Source organism: Sardina pilchardus, chromosome 21 (assembly GCF_963854185.1).
Source record: "Sardina pilchardus chromosome 21, fSarPil1.1, whole genome shotgun sequence".
Taxonomy (NCBI): domain Eukaryota; kingdom Metazoa; phylum Chordata; class Actinopteri; order Clupeiformes; family Clupeidae; genus Sardina; species Sardina pilchardus.
Genome location: NC_085014.1, coordinates 19,788,676 through 19,806,411, shown reverse-complemented (window position 1 = coordinate 19,806,411; position 17,736 = coordinate 19,788,676). Strand labels below are relative to the sequence as shown.

Genomic DNA, 17,736 nt, shown 5'->3' with positions numbered 1-17,736 from the left:
TTGGAATGGTTGAACAGTTAAATAGTTGAGTAGTTTCAATGGTTAAATGATTTAATAGTGTATTATTGCAGTGAGGACTTTTATTTTGAAACAGTTGTGGACAGAGGAAACAGTTTAACAGGATATGTGTAGTCTTCAGAGAGATTGTATGCTTAAAGCCTGAGAGAGAGAAAGCTGCTGCAGGTGGGGCTGGCCACCTGGCATAAGATTCTAATTGCCCTATTATGATGTCATAATCCAATGTTAAGTCTATGGGAGAAAAAATGTTTTAAAAAATTCATATAAATTCAACGATAAAGTTTTCAAAGTTGAAAAATACAAAGCTGAAGTCACCTAAGTAAGACCTACGCAGCGCAGTTTGAACGAAGTTTCTACGTTAAACGGTTGAAGCTGAATTGGACGCACAAAAACGTTAGAAGAAAAATAAAAATAAAAATAAGAAGATATCGGATAACAGTAGAGTGCATTTTCATGCACTCTAATAAGAATAAACAGCATAACAGTAGAGTGCATTTTCATGCACTCTAATAATATCGATAATAAGAATAAACAGCATAACAGTAGAGTGCATTTTCATGCACTCTAATTAATCAAATTCCCCGACTTTCCACAATTCCTTGATATGCCATGAACCCTGGGGGCCCTACTTTTATATTTAGGTCATCCTCGACTGTGCCAAACCTGTGAGTGCACAAGGCAAAGAAGTGAAGCGAGCTTCAGTCGGTTGGTGTGCTGTGCCTCTTGTGTACCTGGCGTGCTCACCAATTAAAGTGACACTTGGAATACTGAACTCAAGTCAGATTTATCATTTAATTATAATAAAAATAGGTTTGCAAGATGTGCAAGTTTGTGTAAAATGTTTGAGCCATATGATACAATGGAAAGTTATTCGGTTTTTAAATGATGTGATAAAAAAAAAAAAAAACTCTTCAACAGGAGCTTTCAGACTCTGTTGTTTTTCTCCATTGACAGTAAAATAAGCGTTTTTGCCTATTATGACAAGCTTAAGAAAATAGTCATCTTACTACCAACTTGTTGCCTCGACCTAACCAAATCCTATATTTCGCACAAGCCTGGTCATTGCCCTTGAATATACCTGGCTGCGCAGCTACAGTATTAGCTGTTAAATCTCAGCAATTTTCACTGTCACTAAAATGGAGGTTATGACAAAGTTTACAAGTTGCTAAAACAGTTTGTCTACTGGCTGAGCTAGTAAATGTCTTCACAAAAAGATGTTGGGCCCAGAACGTCCGGACTTAAACCCAATTGGTTATTAATATGGACAGGCTGATGGACTGACAATTAGAAGCAAATTGTGTTTGATAGCAGCCAGCATATTGTTCTATTAAACTGCTAAAATGAATGAGAAAGCGCTTGCCATTCAACAAGACTTGAAATGCAATTCAGAGGTAGTCTCATGAAACTGGAAGGACCAGACTGTCCCAGATTTTATAATGTATGCCACAACATGTTTACACTGAAATCAAAGGAAAGTGATTCATGCTCAAAACAGGAGCTTCACTAATATTTCTCGGCTGTTAACCATTCTCTGTAAATAAATCCATCAGTGTTTACCTGTAATATATATTTCGACCTTCATTCAGCATCTCTGAATGCATTTTCAGTACCACCAGGAGTGCCATTCAATGATTATAGTTTAGAAATGAATACAAAACTGGTTCATTTTTAGCACTTTATTGAAAATTGAAAGTCCAGACGAGTGACGGCCTAGAACTGGATGACCTGGCCCTGCAACACAGAAAGAGAGGAAATGGTAAGTCTTCTGCAAACAAAACATCTATGCTAACACTTAGCAAGCTGCTTGCACCCGCTATGCAATACCAAGATCAATCTATTGGTCAATCATAACAGCAGAACACTGACAGTATGACACCAAAACAATCAAAGCTTCTGATACGAGCAGAACCCTTATCAGTAGTTTCAGCTATGCGTCGGTTGAATCAGCATTAAGTGTTTGGTAAATGTAGCATAAAGGTTTTTCCCACTCGTGGATCTGTAGCTTATGTTTAAGGTAGGTTTAATTCTTTAAAAAAGGTAAATGTATCAATGATCACAATATACAAGTTACTACTAAAATTCACACAACTGTACACACACACCATCTTTCAAGCTTTGATTAAAAGCAGTTTTAAATACTCAAATCTACAGCAAGCCTCTGCCAGCCATGGCAATCCAACACAATGGGAATATTTTCACATGACAAAGGTTGAATTACAAACAAACCAATATATTACAAATTAATTTACATCGCCGGTCCACTCAGGAAACCCTAACTTAAGTCAACCAGCAATAGTTTGCCATCAGTTTCTTACAAATACAAAACTGATACAAGTTTAGATAGACTTCATTTATTGAGGGAAGGCCAACCCCATGCTTCCCAGAAATTTGACCCAATTAAAACCTTGCTTAACTCATGTTTCCAAACAGACACTCAACTATTTCATAATACTTGGATTTAGATTCATTGGTGGTGCCACTCAAATGATTAAGCCAAGGTCTGCAAAGACCAATCGTATGTTCTCAAACCTCTATGCATCACACACACAACTAGTTTCTAAGCCAAGCTTGTTGAAGGGATGAGAAACATCTTACATGAAAACATGTATTCAGAGCTAGAATTATGGCCAAACTACTAAGCAACCCAGGACTCTCATAAACTGTTAAGATAATGGGTACTCCTAGTTCAAAAGTTCCACAAACATCTGTGCTCCAAACGGAATTGTAATTCTTAGGAATAGTCCTACTCACAACTCCAGCGGACAAGGCAATGAGTAATGTCTGATAGTAAGGACCGTTAACGTTAAATAATAGCCTATCCAGGAATGCTTGGGCATCATATTGCATTGTGGAAGTACATTAGAGATCAATGTCTGATTGTCAATGAAATACCAAAGGGCTAAATCATGACCTCAAAAAAAGGCATTAAAATGTTCATGTGCAGGAACCAGGACAAACTTACCTTTCTCTTCTTGTCTCCACCAAGCTCAAAGTGCTTGCATCTTTTGATGGCCAGCATTCTCTTCGAACGGCAATTGGGCTCCACACACTCAAGCCTCAACACAATCTTCTTTGTAGTTTTAGCCTGTCATCACAATGCACAACAAAGTGGCGGTTAAGATAATCACTTACAATGCCTAACTTAATCGAATTAGTAACATTCATATCCCCCCACATAAACACATGGAAGATGAGTGAGCGATACATTATGTAGGCCTACTGACATCCCAACGTTTAAGCAAACGTTTAAAACAGCATGGCTTACCTTCTTCCTGAAAATGGGCTTGGTCTGGCCACCGTAACCACTCTGCTTACGGTCATACCTCCTTTTCCCTGCAAAACAACATTACTTACTGATTACCTTTGCTCATCGTCCCCGTGTCAGCTAAGGCGTGTGCTAGCTCGACGCTTAGCTGCTACTTCAAAACCTTACTGAAGGAGTCGGAGACATTTCTTCTTATATCAGAAGAAATGACAAAAGTACTCACCCTGGGCGTAGAGGGAATCCTTGCCCTTCTTGTACTGGGTAACCTTATGAGGCTGGTGCTTCTTGCATTTCTTGCAGTAAGTCCTGCGCGTTTTCGGGACATTCACCTATGACCACAGCAATGGACAGTAACATTAGCGTCATTAGCAAGCAAGCTACGTGCGTATAGCTAAGTCAACGCTTGAGAATCATTACTCTGCCTAAATCTGGCCTACATGGCCAACAAGGACTTCAGACTCAAACTCCTCACAATAAAGGTAAAACTAATATAACAAATACGGTGTTCAATGCCATACGACGAGAAGGCCGTGACAGCCATACTATGGGAAAAGGGGCCAGTGATGTTCACCATTGGTTTATAGCAAGCCATACACTTCAATGTGTTTTAAAGTATCCACGCAAAAGTATGGAACGTAATAATACAATGAATGCTTTGCTTAACATCTTACTACTTTATAGAATTAACTATAGCACAAAATTACTTTATCAAACTAGAGGATTACTGAAGATTTTACAGATCAACGATTGCAGAAATTTAGACTCACCATGGTGGCGAACCCGATGAAGCAGCGAAGAGAGAGATTACACCGGAAGAGTTTCCTAATAAAGGCTTGGTGGCGCTGGTAATTCGTTTGTTGTTGTCGCCCTCTTGCGGCGTGGATGTCTAGTCTGGCCTAAACCTTTTCGATTAGACAATTACATAGTATTAGAATGTCCAAAACAATAATTTTGGACATCTACATTTTTGCTTTCAGATATTTTATTTGTTAATTGACAATGACTTTACAATGGAATTTAGAAATGATAGCCTACTCTACTCTTTCACCTCAGTGAGTTGATAGCATATAGGCCGACATGGGCTGTTTGACAATATTGATAAGCAGGTTAAGTTGAAATAGCAACTTCTACTGTCTAATTATGCCAAACAGTAGATATAGAAAAAGGCATAAACCAATGGTCACCACCTATTCAAGTGATTGAATCCTGTCTCTTGAAAATGAGAACATAATGAATAACTGGTTAATTGAATATAGGCTAAGAATAAGCTGCCTTAAAGTGTGGTGCATATAGAGACGCAACACATTGTTAATGTTTAATGTTGATGACTAAATTATCATGAGCTCATATGAAAATGAGCAGAAAGAGCAGGAAGCAAAAGGGGAACTAAACAAAGTCAAATCCTCTCAAAGGGTGGGGTTTATTTCTCTACCGTGTGTCACAACCAACTTACAGTGTAATACACACAGTGTTCTCCTTCATCCACATCAGCTCTTTAAACAGCTGTCACATAGTGCACATTTGACAGTGGAGAGAGTCAGGAAGAGAACAAGGTAAGCACCAAATTTTGTCCGTTTTTCGTTTGCCAGTGGGGGGTCCCTCTGTTGGGGATCTGTGATAGGGCACACATGCACACATGATCTTGCATTACTACAATAGTGTGGCAACATAGCTGACAACCATGGCAAGTGAATGCAATTGCATATGCCTATGGTTACTCAGTGGCATACAAAACATAGCCTATCCTGTTGCTGTTTTACAAGCTTAATTTTGTGACAAAAGCTCAACATGCTTCAGAAAGGAAATGGTGGTCTGCCAAAGTGAGAGTTTCTATTCAAATCAAGAGTAGCAACCAGATCTGCTGTCGTATTTCTCTCATTACTTCTTGACTATAACCTATGCAATTTGATTTGACAGAGGGTAGACAGGGAGATAAAGCAAGCAATGCTACAGCCTCTTTTGGTTCCTCTCAGCTCTTGTTTTTTTTTAAACCCATGTGATGGGTATCTGTGGCACACTACTTCCACAGTTCTCTGGACTGTTTAATCAAATTCACTTAGCATGTTCAATTTCTATTACACTGTGGATACTCCATGCAAATTCAAAGTGCAAGGTCGAATAAATTTGCTTTGGCATGCAAATGGTCCTGCTAATGTTGAGAGAGAGGCCTTTGGCAATGGTTGGTGGGCTAATTGTCCATGTTGCTTTCATGTTGGTAGTAACTAGATTGTTGTATGCAGTAATTGACATGTGTTGTCAGTAATTTGAGGACAGTTTAAATCAAGGGATAGGTTTATGTTTTATCTTCCTATAACAGGAAGAGATGATGAAGTATGAATAAGGTAATATCAAAGCAAAAACCAGCTGAACCCGTGAAAGAGCACATACAGCACTTGTTGAGTTGTTGAAATTGAGCCAGCACACACTGCCAGGCCTAGTGTATAGGACTATGGTATATGCATAAATGGCTTTTAAAACATTTTTGCCTAGCCGGTGAACCAGATTAGTCTCAGAGCTCATGTTGGCACTTGCACTCTATTGGTCTAGCATTAGCCATGTTCAATCCAGCTTCCAAGTGAGCCTCAGTAGAATAGCTTGACTCAGCACAAGCTGAAGAAAAAAGTCTTAAAAATGTTTTGACCGAGAACAGTAAGATCTGGCTACTAGGAACATCCTCATTATGGGGGCTGATTTCTTGCTGTAAGCTAAACTGAGTTGTGTTGGGGTTAGACCCCAGAGACAAAAGCTAACGCAAGCAACTGCAACTCAACCCCACACTTCCCTCTCACAATGCAGATGTCATGGCTGAGTCTTTCATTTGATCAGTCTCAGTGAGTTGAGAGAGTATTTCAGCAGTTATTTTGAACTGCATGGCAGTTGAACTGAGAGACAATAGCCACAAACTCATTATTTTGTACGACATTTTGTATTTATTCGCACCATTTACATCGTTCAGACATGTAAAATAAGAGTCTGCAACGTGTATGACAGTTACTATCAAATGGTGTAGGAAAAACAGCAATATAAAACAGCCCCACACACACTCACGCACGCACGCACACACACACACACACACACACACACACACACACACACACACACACACACACACACACACACACACACACACACACACACACACACACACACACACACACACACACACACACACACACACACACACACACATACAGCCATCCACCCGCACACTTTCCCACACAACCTGCACTTCAAAACTCATTCTACTCTGACTTATAATACTGTAGGCCTAAAGTGAATGGCTTCTCTGTTGTTGCCAATGCATGGTATTGCACTAGTTTGGTTTACACTTTTATGGTTTTGACACTTTTTGACAGTTGCTGTCATTGGTAAACACCAATTTGTGGCGCTTTAAACTAATCTTAATGTGCAGTTAGGTCCAAATAAGCCTTCACAAGAGAATTTGCAACAAATGTTGTGGTTAGGATTCACTTCTGGACAGATAAGCAGTGGTCAAGTCTATCTTGTACAGACTCAGAGAACCCCCCCCCCCCCCCCCCCCCCCCCTCTCACACACACAAAATTAGCACAAGGCACACAGAAGGCTACTTATCAGTCCGGAAGCCCTGTGAGAGACAACATGCAAGGTTATTGCTCAACACAGTAACTGCTACTCTCAGGCCATATATTATTATAATATATAAAGCATTTAAATTGAAGTGAGGTTTTGTCATATTGGCTAAAGTAGTACTGTGAAGTAATGTTCTGTGGTAGTGGACATCTTTGGATGTATAAGCTACCAGCAGTTGCTCAAACGCACCAAGAGCGCTATCAGGTTTTTCAGCTTTTCCAATGGCTTGTGGCCGATCAATTGGCTCAAGCCTGCAACACACACCACAGGCTGTACCTGGGATACACAAAGTACAATTGTAAATTTGATACCTGTATATTTATATGTGCATTAAAAATACACCTATTATTTTCCCACTGGCCCTGTGTGGCCTGTCATGTGGAAGTAACATTTGTATATTGTCAGGTTGCATGGGTTAGTTAATGCACAAAATATATTGCAAGTTTCAGCTTGCACTGAGATGCGTAAGAATGACAAGGCAAACTGGACGTCACTAAACTGATCCTTCTGGCTGATTCTCTTCCTTTGCACTGTTAGGGTAGCATTGATGCAACTTCCCCATTTAATTCTATCAGCATTTGTCCCCTCGCACAACCATAAAATATTAACTCCAATACAAGGAGTCAATTATACAATTCTTCCAACACCATCCAAAACAACAAGGGAAATCCTCAAGTAAAGACTAGCTCTTTTAAAAGGCAAGACTAAGAGGATCTTATGATGAGGGAGTTGTGAGCGTGTAGGAGTCTTGAAAGTGTTGAAAAAAGTTTACACCAACTCTGCTGTTGCATGGCTGACTCTCACATTGTGGTGACAAAGTGACAAAACTGGTGTCAGCAGCAGCCGAGAAACCAGGAAACGCTCATATGGTTGATAGAAGAAGGTCTGCTGGATTGAGTCTCTGCTGTGGCCCGAAGTTACCAATAGGCCTCTGAAGTTCGCCTACAAAAAAGCTGCCATTTTTGAGATCCGGTATCTTGGGATTTGTCCCAGGGAATGAATTATCGCACCTGTTAAACTCTAAAGAAGTCTGAAATGCAGACGTTTTACTCAACACGCTTTCATCCTCTGCCTTCGATGGGCACAGTGATCTGCGGTACATTAAGACAGCAAACTTAGATTTTTGCTACCCCAGAGCTACATGCAATGCAACTTCCCATAGGTAGTTAGCTTCAATTAACACCTGGATCTCCTTATATGGGCAAAGATGGCAGTGTTGGTTCTTTTTTTGTAGGCAAACTTCAGAGGTCTATGCAACACCTGGAATGTTCCATCACATCCTTGCCTAATGTGCACACATGGAGTACGGCTATAAAGCGACCTGCTTTTCATCTCTTGTACCCTTTCATTCACGTCTTTATGAGCAAATGTACCTATAAATGTTGTCGCTACAGACATTGGTGTTAAAAAAAAATTCTACTCAAAGAGGGCATGGCTTATCATTGGCTAAGCGAAGCCCAGGAACAAAGCTTTCACTATCCCAAAGACTAAATGATTAACAAATGGCCTATCTCTCTCCACCTCTTGTTCCGCCTCAGCATTGAATCAATGGAAGCCTTGTGATGTGTAGGAGGTCGACAGACAGCCGCAAAGATGCGACCGATAAAGTTGCTCTGGACTCAGTGGAAGTCTTCACCCGGACTCAAAATGACAAGGCCATTTTAAAAAAAAAAGAAAAAACGTTGACAGAATAACATTCATGAGACCAATGAGATCACATGCAGAGCAGGAACTGGTGGAAGTCTATTGTGGATGGGGTGGTGGGTGTTGGGATGTGCTGTAAGCCGCTGATAGGTTGAGACTCTGTCTGGATAAGTGGCTCGGTGGTCTGGAACAGGGAGCAGGAAGATATGGGTGAAGGAAACAGATGTGCTCGGGCAGGAAGCCACTGCAACAAAGGGTGTCATTGACACAGCATGGTGGCCCTATGCAAATGTATGGTAATCAGTCTCAGATACCTGGCCACTTCCAGCCTCTGCTAAGCTGGAACCAGCTCATCTTCAGCATCCCAACCTGGAGCGTAAAGAGGCCCCTGTCTAGCCATAGAGAAATGTGCTAAAGATACAGTATGCTAAAATTCTAATATGAAAATTAAATAATTCAGAATGCTCATTAATGTTTCAGAAATCAGAGCCAGTCACAAGGCAAGTTGTAAGTTTAAAAAGCCAAGTTTAAAAGAGGTTCAGTTAAAACATGCATGTGCTTCAGCGTGATACAGCCTTCATCTGGGCAAATCAAAATGGTTGTTTTTGGGCCGTTCTGTTGCCCTTGGATTGTTCCATAAAGCTTGTTTTAAATGAAAAAAAAATTTATGGTGTCATCAACCACATAATGCTCTCAGAAACACTGAAGAATCAGCACTGACAGAACCAACACTGCACGGAGATATGAAAGTTCATTAAAAAGGGTGAGAGTGCACTCGAGAACTAAAGGAAGACAACCTTAGGTCATCCATTGTCCTGAAGTGCATGTCGTCAAGTCACACAAGAGAGGAGTGCATTAATATGACAAACGTGATATCCCATTTTACTGTAATTTATTTACAGAACCGATGGCGATGCAGCGTTTGTTTGCACCTCCAACAGCAAGGTGCGGCTAGGCTACCTGTTTGTGCTAAAGGAATGTCTGTTGGCAGAAAGTTGACAATACCGTATGATATCGATAGCTGCTTTACCAAATATTGATGAAAAGAAGACTCATGGACAGGGCTTCATGTGGCTATTTTGTAAAGTTTGCCCACGTTTATGTCATCTTTTTGTCTAGTTTTGGCCAGGCGAAACAGCAGCATCTGTGGTAGGCCTAGAGGAAGCGCACTGACTTGTGTGGATCAGGTGACGTATAGACTAGGCGTACTGTAGGTCTACCACAATCTTGGGAAAACCTGGTGACTATCCAGTACCACACTTATCACAGAGTAGTTTACTGTGTGATAGGAAGTGAAGTGCTGTAGAAATGGCTGACATGTTTAATAGTGAATTCTGGGACTGTTTTTGTTGTGCAGGCCGAGGCCTTATGATAAAACATGCTTAGCGCGTTTCACAAGATTCCTGTGAAATCGCTGCATCTTGTTTCTTTCTTTCGTGGGATTTGTGAGCTTGTGACTATTCCAAATCAAAACACGGCAGGTGCATGTTCCGATAAAAAAAAACAAAAAAAAAAACGCCTCCCTGGTCATCAACAACTTCAGACTATTTTACATTTCAAGATACAAGATATATAGTTCGTATTTTGTCTGTCATTTAGTAAAATATTTTAGTCTCCTTCTGATGAACAGGTGGAGGCATCATGTCAGAAACCAACCTAGAAGAGATCTTCATAAAACGTTCACAACAGAAAAAAAAGACTTCTCCATTGAACTATAAGGAGAGATTATTTGTTCTCACAGATGACAAGATCTCCTACTATGACTATGATCTTGAGAAAAGGGTAAGCTGTGCACTGAGCTCACTCACACATCATATCGGGGAACTTCCACGTGCTGTTAAGGATCTCTGTGTGCATGTGAGGCTGACTGACAAACATGGCTTAACCATTTCTGTAACCAACAGAAAAAGAAAAGTCTGAAAGGCTCAGTTGATCTCGAAAAGATAAAGTGTGTGGAGACGGTAGAGCCAGACGACAACACTCCACCTGAACGACAATACCCCTTCCAGGTGAGCTTCTCCACCGGTAGGCCTACATAGGTGGACATGTTAACTAATGAGCTAGTAGACATACAGTCATGGCTGAAAGTGTTGCCACCCATGCTAAAGTTGACTAAAAAGTGGAATATAAAATCATCTTTCGGAAATTGATCTTAATGCCTTAAGTAATGAAATGAGGAAATATCCAACCTTTAAGGACACCCATTTTCTTTGTAAGTGAATAGTGTATCGTAAATACATAAATGTTTTCTTTAAAATACTGGGGTCATAAGTATGTAACCCAATGGGAATGTAACACATTGGGTTAACATGGGGCAGGCATATTTTTATTTGTAAAGGCCACTTATTTCATGGATCCAGGATACTATGCATTCTGATCAAGTTCCCTTGGCCTTTAGAACTAAACTTGCCTCACATCATCACACACCATAGCTAGATTATCATGGTGTTTTGTTCAGTTAGCCTATTAGCCTGTTTGATGCTCATTGAGCTCAATGCAAATCAAACAGGCTAATAGGCTAACTGAACAAAACCGAACAAAACACCATGCCTATCTGGTGAAGGGTGTGTGATGATGTGGGGCTATTTTAGTTCCAAAGGTCAAGGGAACTTTATCGGATGCATATCCTGGATCCATTAAATAAGTGGCATTTCAAAATAAAAATCTTCCTGCCTCTATCTGAATTGAACACATAGGGTTAATATAGGGGTGCCAATATTTATGACCCCAGTATGTTAAGGAAGAACATTTATTTATGTATGATACATTACTCATTCACAAAGAAAATTGGTGTCCTTAAAGGTTGGATATTTCCTTATTTTATTACTTAAGGCATTAAGATCAATTTCCGAAAGATTTTATATTCCTCTTTTTAGTCAACTTTTTTCAACCATGACTGTATCTCATCATCCATAGTCTTCCCAGTTTCACTGAAACTCATTAACTTGTAGTGCACATCAGAAGGCATGTCGAGTAAATTGTCTGCAACACTCTCAGAAAATAAGGTACGCAGGGGTACAAGTATTAAACGTTCAGGTACCAAATTGTATTGAATTACCAGTAGTGATCAAATGTGATCCAAAAAAAGGTAGAAAGTCTTTCAAATCTGTCATGTTTTGAAGTGGATCTTCATAGGATGTAGATAATGTATATTCTGTCATTCCTGACAGATAGGAACTGAGATAGGCAATGATTGTTTGTTTGTCCGCACTACACTTTACATCACTAAGCCAGAGAGCAGTTCCCCTGATACGCTCCGACCACAGCAGGGAGAAGACTATCTGACTTCATGAAAGTGGATATTGAGAAGTGAAACCAGGTCTTTTGAAAAAAAGAGCTCATGAGCACAGCAGGTGTTGCAACTTTGAATACACCCCCCCACACACACAGACACACAGACACAGACACACAGACACAGACACACACACACACACACACACACACACACACACACACACACACACACACACACACACACACACACACACAGACACACTAATGAAGCAGTTGTTGTCAGTTGTTCACCCTGTGTGGTCATCTTATTTTAGCCCTGTAATGCTTAAGGTAAGAGAACCACCACATTATGGTTCACATTACTTTTTCGCTGTGTTGACCAGAGCGCTGGCAGTATCAAGTCCAGTTGCTGAAAATCGGTCTGATTAATGTCTGCGTCAAAACAAAAGGCACAGTACCGACCTTTGTTTGATTTTTAATGTTAGCAAAAAGTCAAAAGCATGTCATCTGAAGAGCAATAGTCTTCAGCAGCAGTGCCTAAAAGTAGGTCAATAGAATACTGCAGAAAACACCAGCGCTGCTTTACAAAGATGACTCCATTTTGTTAATCACAGATCATCTACGATGAAGGACCTCTCTACATTTTCGCCAAGTCAGATGAGATCCGAAGACTATGGATACGCAGGATAAGGCATGGTCAGTATGATCATCAGAGTCCATTCATGACACACCATACGCTGTCATTCAACACTGAATGACTCTATCTATCTCCCCGTGGTGCGAATACACGCCACTCATGCAAATTCCGTGTTGATTTAATGGAAATGTCTTCCCACACACTCGTGTCAAAGTCGTGAGGTTCAACAAGGACCTGATGGCGAAGTACCACCCCTGCTTCTGGGAGGATGGCACATGGAAATGCTGCCAGCAGGTTGTTAAGCAGGCCATGGGCTGCAAAGTGCTGGAGTCGACCAGGAATGGAGGTAAGCGGTTTGCCTCGGGCAGGAAAGTTGTATGAGCAATCCAGTACTTTTCTGAGCCTGTCATGCTGAAACAGATGAAATGCTGAATTGATACATTAGAGATTCTGAAATGTTATACTCACTCAGATATTGTGTATTGTTTTTAAAGCATTCGCCACCAAATCCCATCGCAAATCACGAAAACCTCTCCCACCCACCCCAGAGGAGGTCAGTCATTTCCCTCCTTTCTTTCATCCTTTCATTCTTTCTCTCTTTCTGTCCTTTGGCATACTGATCAGATATCCCCTGTTCTTCCCCCCCCAGGAGAAGCCCTCCAGGCCTCTGCCTCCTCAGCCCCCACCGCAGCAGCCAGAGGGCCCGTGCCCAGGCAGCACGGTGATCGCCGAGTACCCGTACACACCGAACGCACCCCAGGACCTGGAGCTGAGGAAGGACGAGGAATACACCATCCTGGAGATGAGTGATGCCAACTGGTGGAGGGCCAGGGATAAATACGGGTGTGTTGTGTAGTTATGGACAGTGCTGTGGCAATAACATGACACATCAAATGTGTAGTGTATTTATGGACAGGGCTGTGGCGATACCATGACACATCAAATGTGAAGTGTCTATAAAGGGCTGCGGCGACACCATAACACATCAAATGTGTGGTGTACATATGTAAAGGGCTGTAGCGATACCATGACACATCAAATGTGTGGTGTACATATGTAAAGGGCTGTAGCGATACCATGCCACATCAAATATGTAGTGTACTTATGGATAGGGCTGTGGCGATATGACACATCAAATGTGTGGTGTGGAGATAGGAGTACCATAACACATCAAATGTGTGATGTACGTCTGTAAAGGGATGTGGCGATACCATAACACATCAAATGTGTAGTGTATGTAAAGGGCTATGCCAATGAAATGTCGAATCAAATGTGAAGTGCATATAGGACTGTGGCGATACTATGACACATCAAATGTGTGGTGCACATATGTAAAGGGCTATGGCAATACCATGACACATCAATTGTGTAGTGTGCATATGCAAAGGGCTGTGGCGATAACACATCAAATGTGTAGTGTACATATGTAAAGGGCTGTGGAGATAACATAACACATCAAATGTGTAGTGTACATATGTAAAGGGATGTGGCCGTAGTCATGACTTCATTTCAGTAATTCTATCGTAGCCTACTCACACCTAGCTTTGATAAGGCTGTCTGTCCTACCAGCTGAGTAGAAATGCTTCCAGAAATGAGAAGTCCAGTTCCAACTAATTTCACTCTGCAAATGTTTCACCTAACTGATAAAACTTAACCACATTAAACTTCACCACCAGAGAGCAATGCCATCCAACAGTGATGACATAATGTGACCTCAGGATGTGACTGGTGCTGTGTGAAACTGAATACTTTAATTATTTAACAATGTTTTTCATTTAAGAATTAATGTTGTGGCTTTCTGTATGTTCATAGGAGGGAAGGATACATACCAAGTAATTATGTCGCTGAGGCCGTGAACGGCCTGGAGAAGTTTGAGTGAGTATGAGCACTATTAGCTATTAGCTATTAGCTATTACCCTTAACATGAGACTGGATTGTCTAAAAGTTTGCACCAACTGAAGAAACAGGAAATCACAGAGTAAAAAAAATACCTCTCAATTTATCTCAGGACATGATCACCTGTCCACAGTTGTCATATGCTAACACTAAGTGTGTCTGTATTTGCACAGCTGGTACTGCAAGAATATGAATAGAAGCCAGGCAGAGCAATTACTGAAGACAGAGGTCAGTAATCAACATGAGAAACATGTCCTCATCTATTCTGTGAATATGTGTGTTGGGTAAAATAAAATAAATGTTTTTGGAAGCATATTTACAACATATGTCCTATGTATATGCTATGAACTACTTTTGTGCTTTACAGAACAAAGATGGTGGATTCTTAGTTCGAGACTCAAGCAAATCTGGGAAGTACACGGTGACTGTGTTCTCAAAAGTTGGAGGGTGAGTTTCTGGGGCGCTGGCCGAGAGTAGCAGTAAATAAACGTAGCGCAGCTAAAAAAGCAGAACATGCAATTAAAGAAAAAAAGAAAACAAGTAAATCTGAAAATAACAGCAGAAAGAAAGAATGTTTATGAAGGCTTAGACACATTAAAATCTACAACCCTGTACTAACTACCTTTCTGAATTGACTTAATTCACATAACTTGTGCACTTTTTTTGCTTAACCAAATTAATTGGCAAAAATGTCTTGGCTTTCTACCAGGGAGACTGTAGGCATCTGTAAACACTACAATATTTGCACCACTGCACAAGGCCAGTTCTACTTGGCACAGTCGCACAATTTCAGCTCAATCCCAGACCTCATCAACTACCATCAGCACAACTCTGCAGGTAAGATAGACATCCACCTGTGAGCTATTCTGCACTGGCACTGCATACTATTTTAACTAGATACCTTAGTGTGTCTATTACTCTCCATTGCAGGTTTAGTAAGTAGGCTGAAGCATATCATATCCAACAGAGCAGAGAGTGCTCCATCCCCTTTTGGCCTTGGGTATGGTGAGTATTTCTACAATGGCGGGAAACTGAATATTCACTCACCACCAGAATTTGAGATACAAAGTCTAAATAGTTTGACTCTGCTAGCCCTGTTGAAAGGCTGAAGTTTGGGTATTCTACATATTCATACTTGCTGCTGTCTGGCATTGGTTTCAGGTGTTTGGGAGATTGATCCTCATCACCTCACCTTCATAAAAGAACTTGGCTGTGGGCAGTTTGGCGTAGTCAAGTATGGGAAGTGGCAAGGCCAGCACGATGTAGCCATTAAAATGATCAAAGAGGGATCAATGTCTGAGGATGACTTTATTGAAGAGGCCAAAGTCATGATGTGAGTACACGTTACAACATGAAATAGATTTTTTTCATTATAACTTCCAAACGTTTGTAGTACTTACACAATGACCATGCAAAAGTTAAGCCTTGCATTTTCATTACGCCAAACCAGGAAGCTCCGTCACCAAAACCTGGTTCAGCTCTATGGTGTTTGCACAAAACAAAGGCCTATTTACATCGTCACGGAGTTCCTCTCAAACGGATGTTTGCTGACTTATCTCCGGGATAGCCTGAAAAATCCAACCGCTATTCACCTCTTAGAGATGTGCAAAGACGTGACTGAAGGGATGGCCTACCTTGAGTCTCAACAGTTCATCCACAGAGATCTTGTAAGTGTTACAGGTTTCGCAAGTGCCACCAAGACTCATATCTATTCATCTATAGCGCACGCTCACTTTGTGAACTCTTTTTTTCAGGCTGCAAGGAACTGTTTGGTAGCTGCCAATGGAACCATCAAAGTGACTGACTTTGGTCTGTCAAGGTATGTACTGTATGTTTGAGCTATAATACAAGCTATGGTACTAGTTGTCTTCACTATGCTAATGGTATTTTAAATGAACTCATTCACTTCAAAAGAACCTCCGATAAAAAATATGTTTTATAGATCAGATCTGTCTTCTCTTTCTGTCAGTTAGTACAGAAGGTGTGAACAACACTACAGTCATGGTTTCGACACCCAGGGAACACCCATACAGAATAAAACATGTTCATATTTATTTTATTTATATGTCTGTCTATGGTATTTTGTCCAAAGCTACTTACAGTTTATAAACATTATTACAAATAATAGTTTTAAATAATGTTGAAAAGCCTATATATGGATAATAACAATAGTATTATTAAATAATAACAAAAACAGTATATCAAAATCAAACATCAACAATGATATTGAGACATGTATTTATGCGATACCATTAACTGCAGCTTAATGAGTGAATATAATTATCTGTGTCTGTTTTCAGGTACGTGCTGGATGACGAATACACTAGCTCTGCGGGAACAAAGTTCCCTGTGCGTTGGTCTCCCCCTGAAGTTCTACTGTACTGCAAATTCAGTAGCAAATCTGATATCTGGGCATACGGTCAGTCACTATACTAACATCTCATTGTCATAATCATCTTATGTCACGAAGGTGTACACCCTCTTAGTTATGGTATTAAATAATGTGTTGGTTTCCATAGGTGTCCTAATGTGGGAGATATACACTTTAGGAAAAATGCCATACGAGCGGTTGAATAACTCAGAAATAGTGGACAAGGTGTCGACGGGTCTGCGCCTGTATCGCCCTCAACTGGCCAACGAGAAAGTCTACTCAATCATGGGAATTTGCTGGCGAGATGTATGTTCATAACCTTTTTTTTTTTTTTAAATCAAATTTAAATATGACTCACTTGAATGTCAATCAGAAACCATAGGATGACATCAGAAAAATGTGCAGTGGTCTTTTGATTTTTTCCAGAGCTGTAAGTAAAAAAAATGATCCATCCATTTCATTTGTGATCCATCCACAGAAAGCAGAAGAGCGACCAACCTTCCAAGACCTAGTGTCAAATGTGCAAGACCTGCTGTATGAGATGCAGTAGGAGACTGTACATGGTAGAGGACTAGGTGACTTAATTTCCCAGCTGAAGAAGTGGCACTGAGGGAATCTCTCAGCTGGACACTATGAGGATGAGAGCCAGCTTCACGGATTCAGAGAGAGAAGGACTGTTTCTACTGTCTGTGAAGATTGAGCAAGGCGTACAGTCAAACATTCACCCTCTGTCCATCTGAAAACCAAAATACTGTGAATAACTGTGTCTATTAGGCCTCTGGGTTTATCACCAATCTATGTTTTTGATTACATTGTCATTAATTGTGAGATTTTATTACTGGTGGTATAAATGTATGATATTATCGGGCTATTATATAATTTCAGTCACACGGCAGGGGTTGAATCCTGATATTTTAATAAAAAGTAATTAATGCTGTAGTTATTTCTAGGCCTATTTCATTGTTTCAAGCAGAAGACTTCCTGGCATGTTAAATTATACCAAAAATAAACTCCGGATAGGCCTACTCTCATTCTTAGATATCATATCTCCCCTTATTCAA

General features: G+C 40.5%; 2 protein-coding genes across 3 annotated transcripts; one reads left to right on the top strand and one right to left on the bottom strand.

Moving 5' to 3' along the window:
- Positions 1-1,679: 1,679 nt before the first annotated feature.
- On the bottom strand, positions 1,680-4,140 carry rpl36a (ribosomal protein L36A). The gene is made up of 5 exons (XM_062524346.1): positions 4,051-4,140; positions 3,507-3,612; positions 3,284-3,351; positions 2,981-3,103; positions 1,680-1,749 (listed from the first exon to the last, which is right to left on the bottom strand). Exons 1-5 carry the CDS (start codon positions 4,051-4,053, stop codon positions 1,729-1,731), a joined length of 321 nt encoding a protein of 106 aa, XP_062380330.1. The 5' UTR covers positions 4,054-4,140; the 3' UTR covers positions 1,680-1,728.
- A 585-nt stretch (positions 4,141-4,725) lies between these two features.
- Positions 4,726-17,614, top strand: btk (Bruton agammaglobulinemia tyrosine kinase). 2 transcript variants are annotated; one of them, XM_062524344.1, is made up of 18 exons: positions 4,726-4,836; positions 10,168-10,319; positions 10,442-10,546; positions 12,386-12,467; positions 12,623-12,754; positions 12,903-12,961; positions 13,058-13,251; positions 14,221-14,283; positions 14,478-14,532; positions 14,672-14,751; positions 15,014-15,141; positions 15,235-15,309; positions 15,466-15,637; positions 15,755-15,971; positions 16,059-16,123; positions 16,605-16,723; positions 16,824-16,981; positions 17,154-17,614. In XM_062524344.1, the coding sequence occupies exons 2-18, from the start codon at positions 10,179-10,181 to the stop codon at positions 17,223-17,225; spliced, it is 1,917 nt and encodes a 638-aa protein (XP_062380328.1). In that variant the 5' UTR covers positions 4,726-4,836; positions 10,168-10,178; the 3' UTR covers positions 17,226-17,614. The 2 variants fall into 2 exon arrangements, with proteins under 2 accessions (XP_062380328.1, XP_062380329.1); XM_062524345.1 differs by having other exon boundaries at positions 4,807-4,836; positions 10,150-10,319.
- Positions 17,615-17,736: the final 122 nt, after the last annotated feature.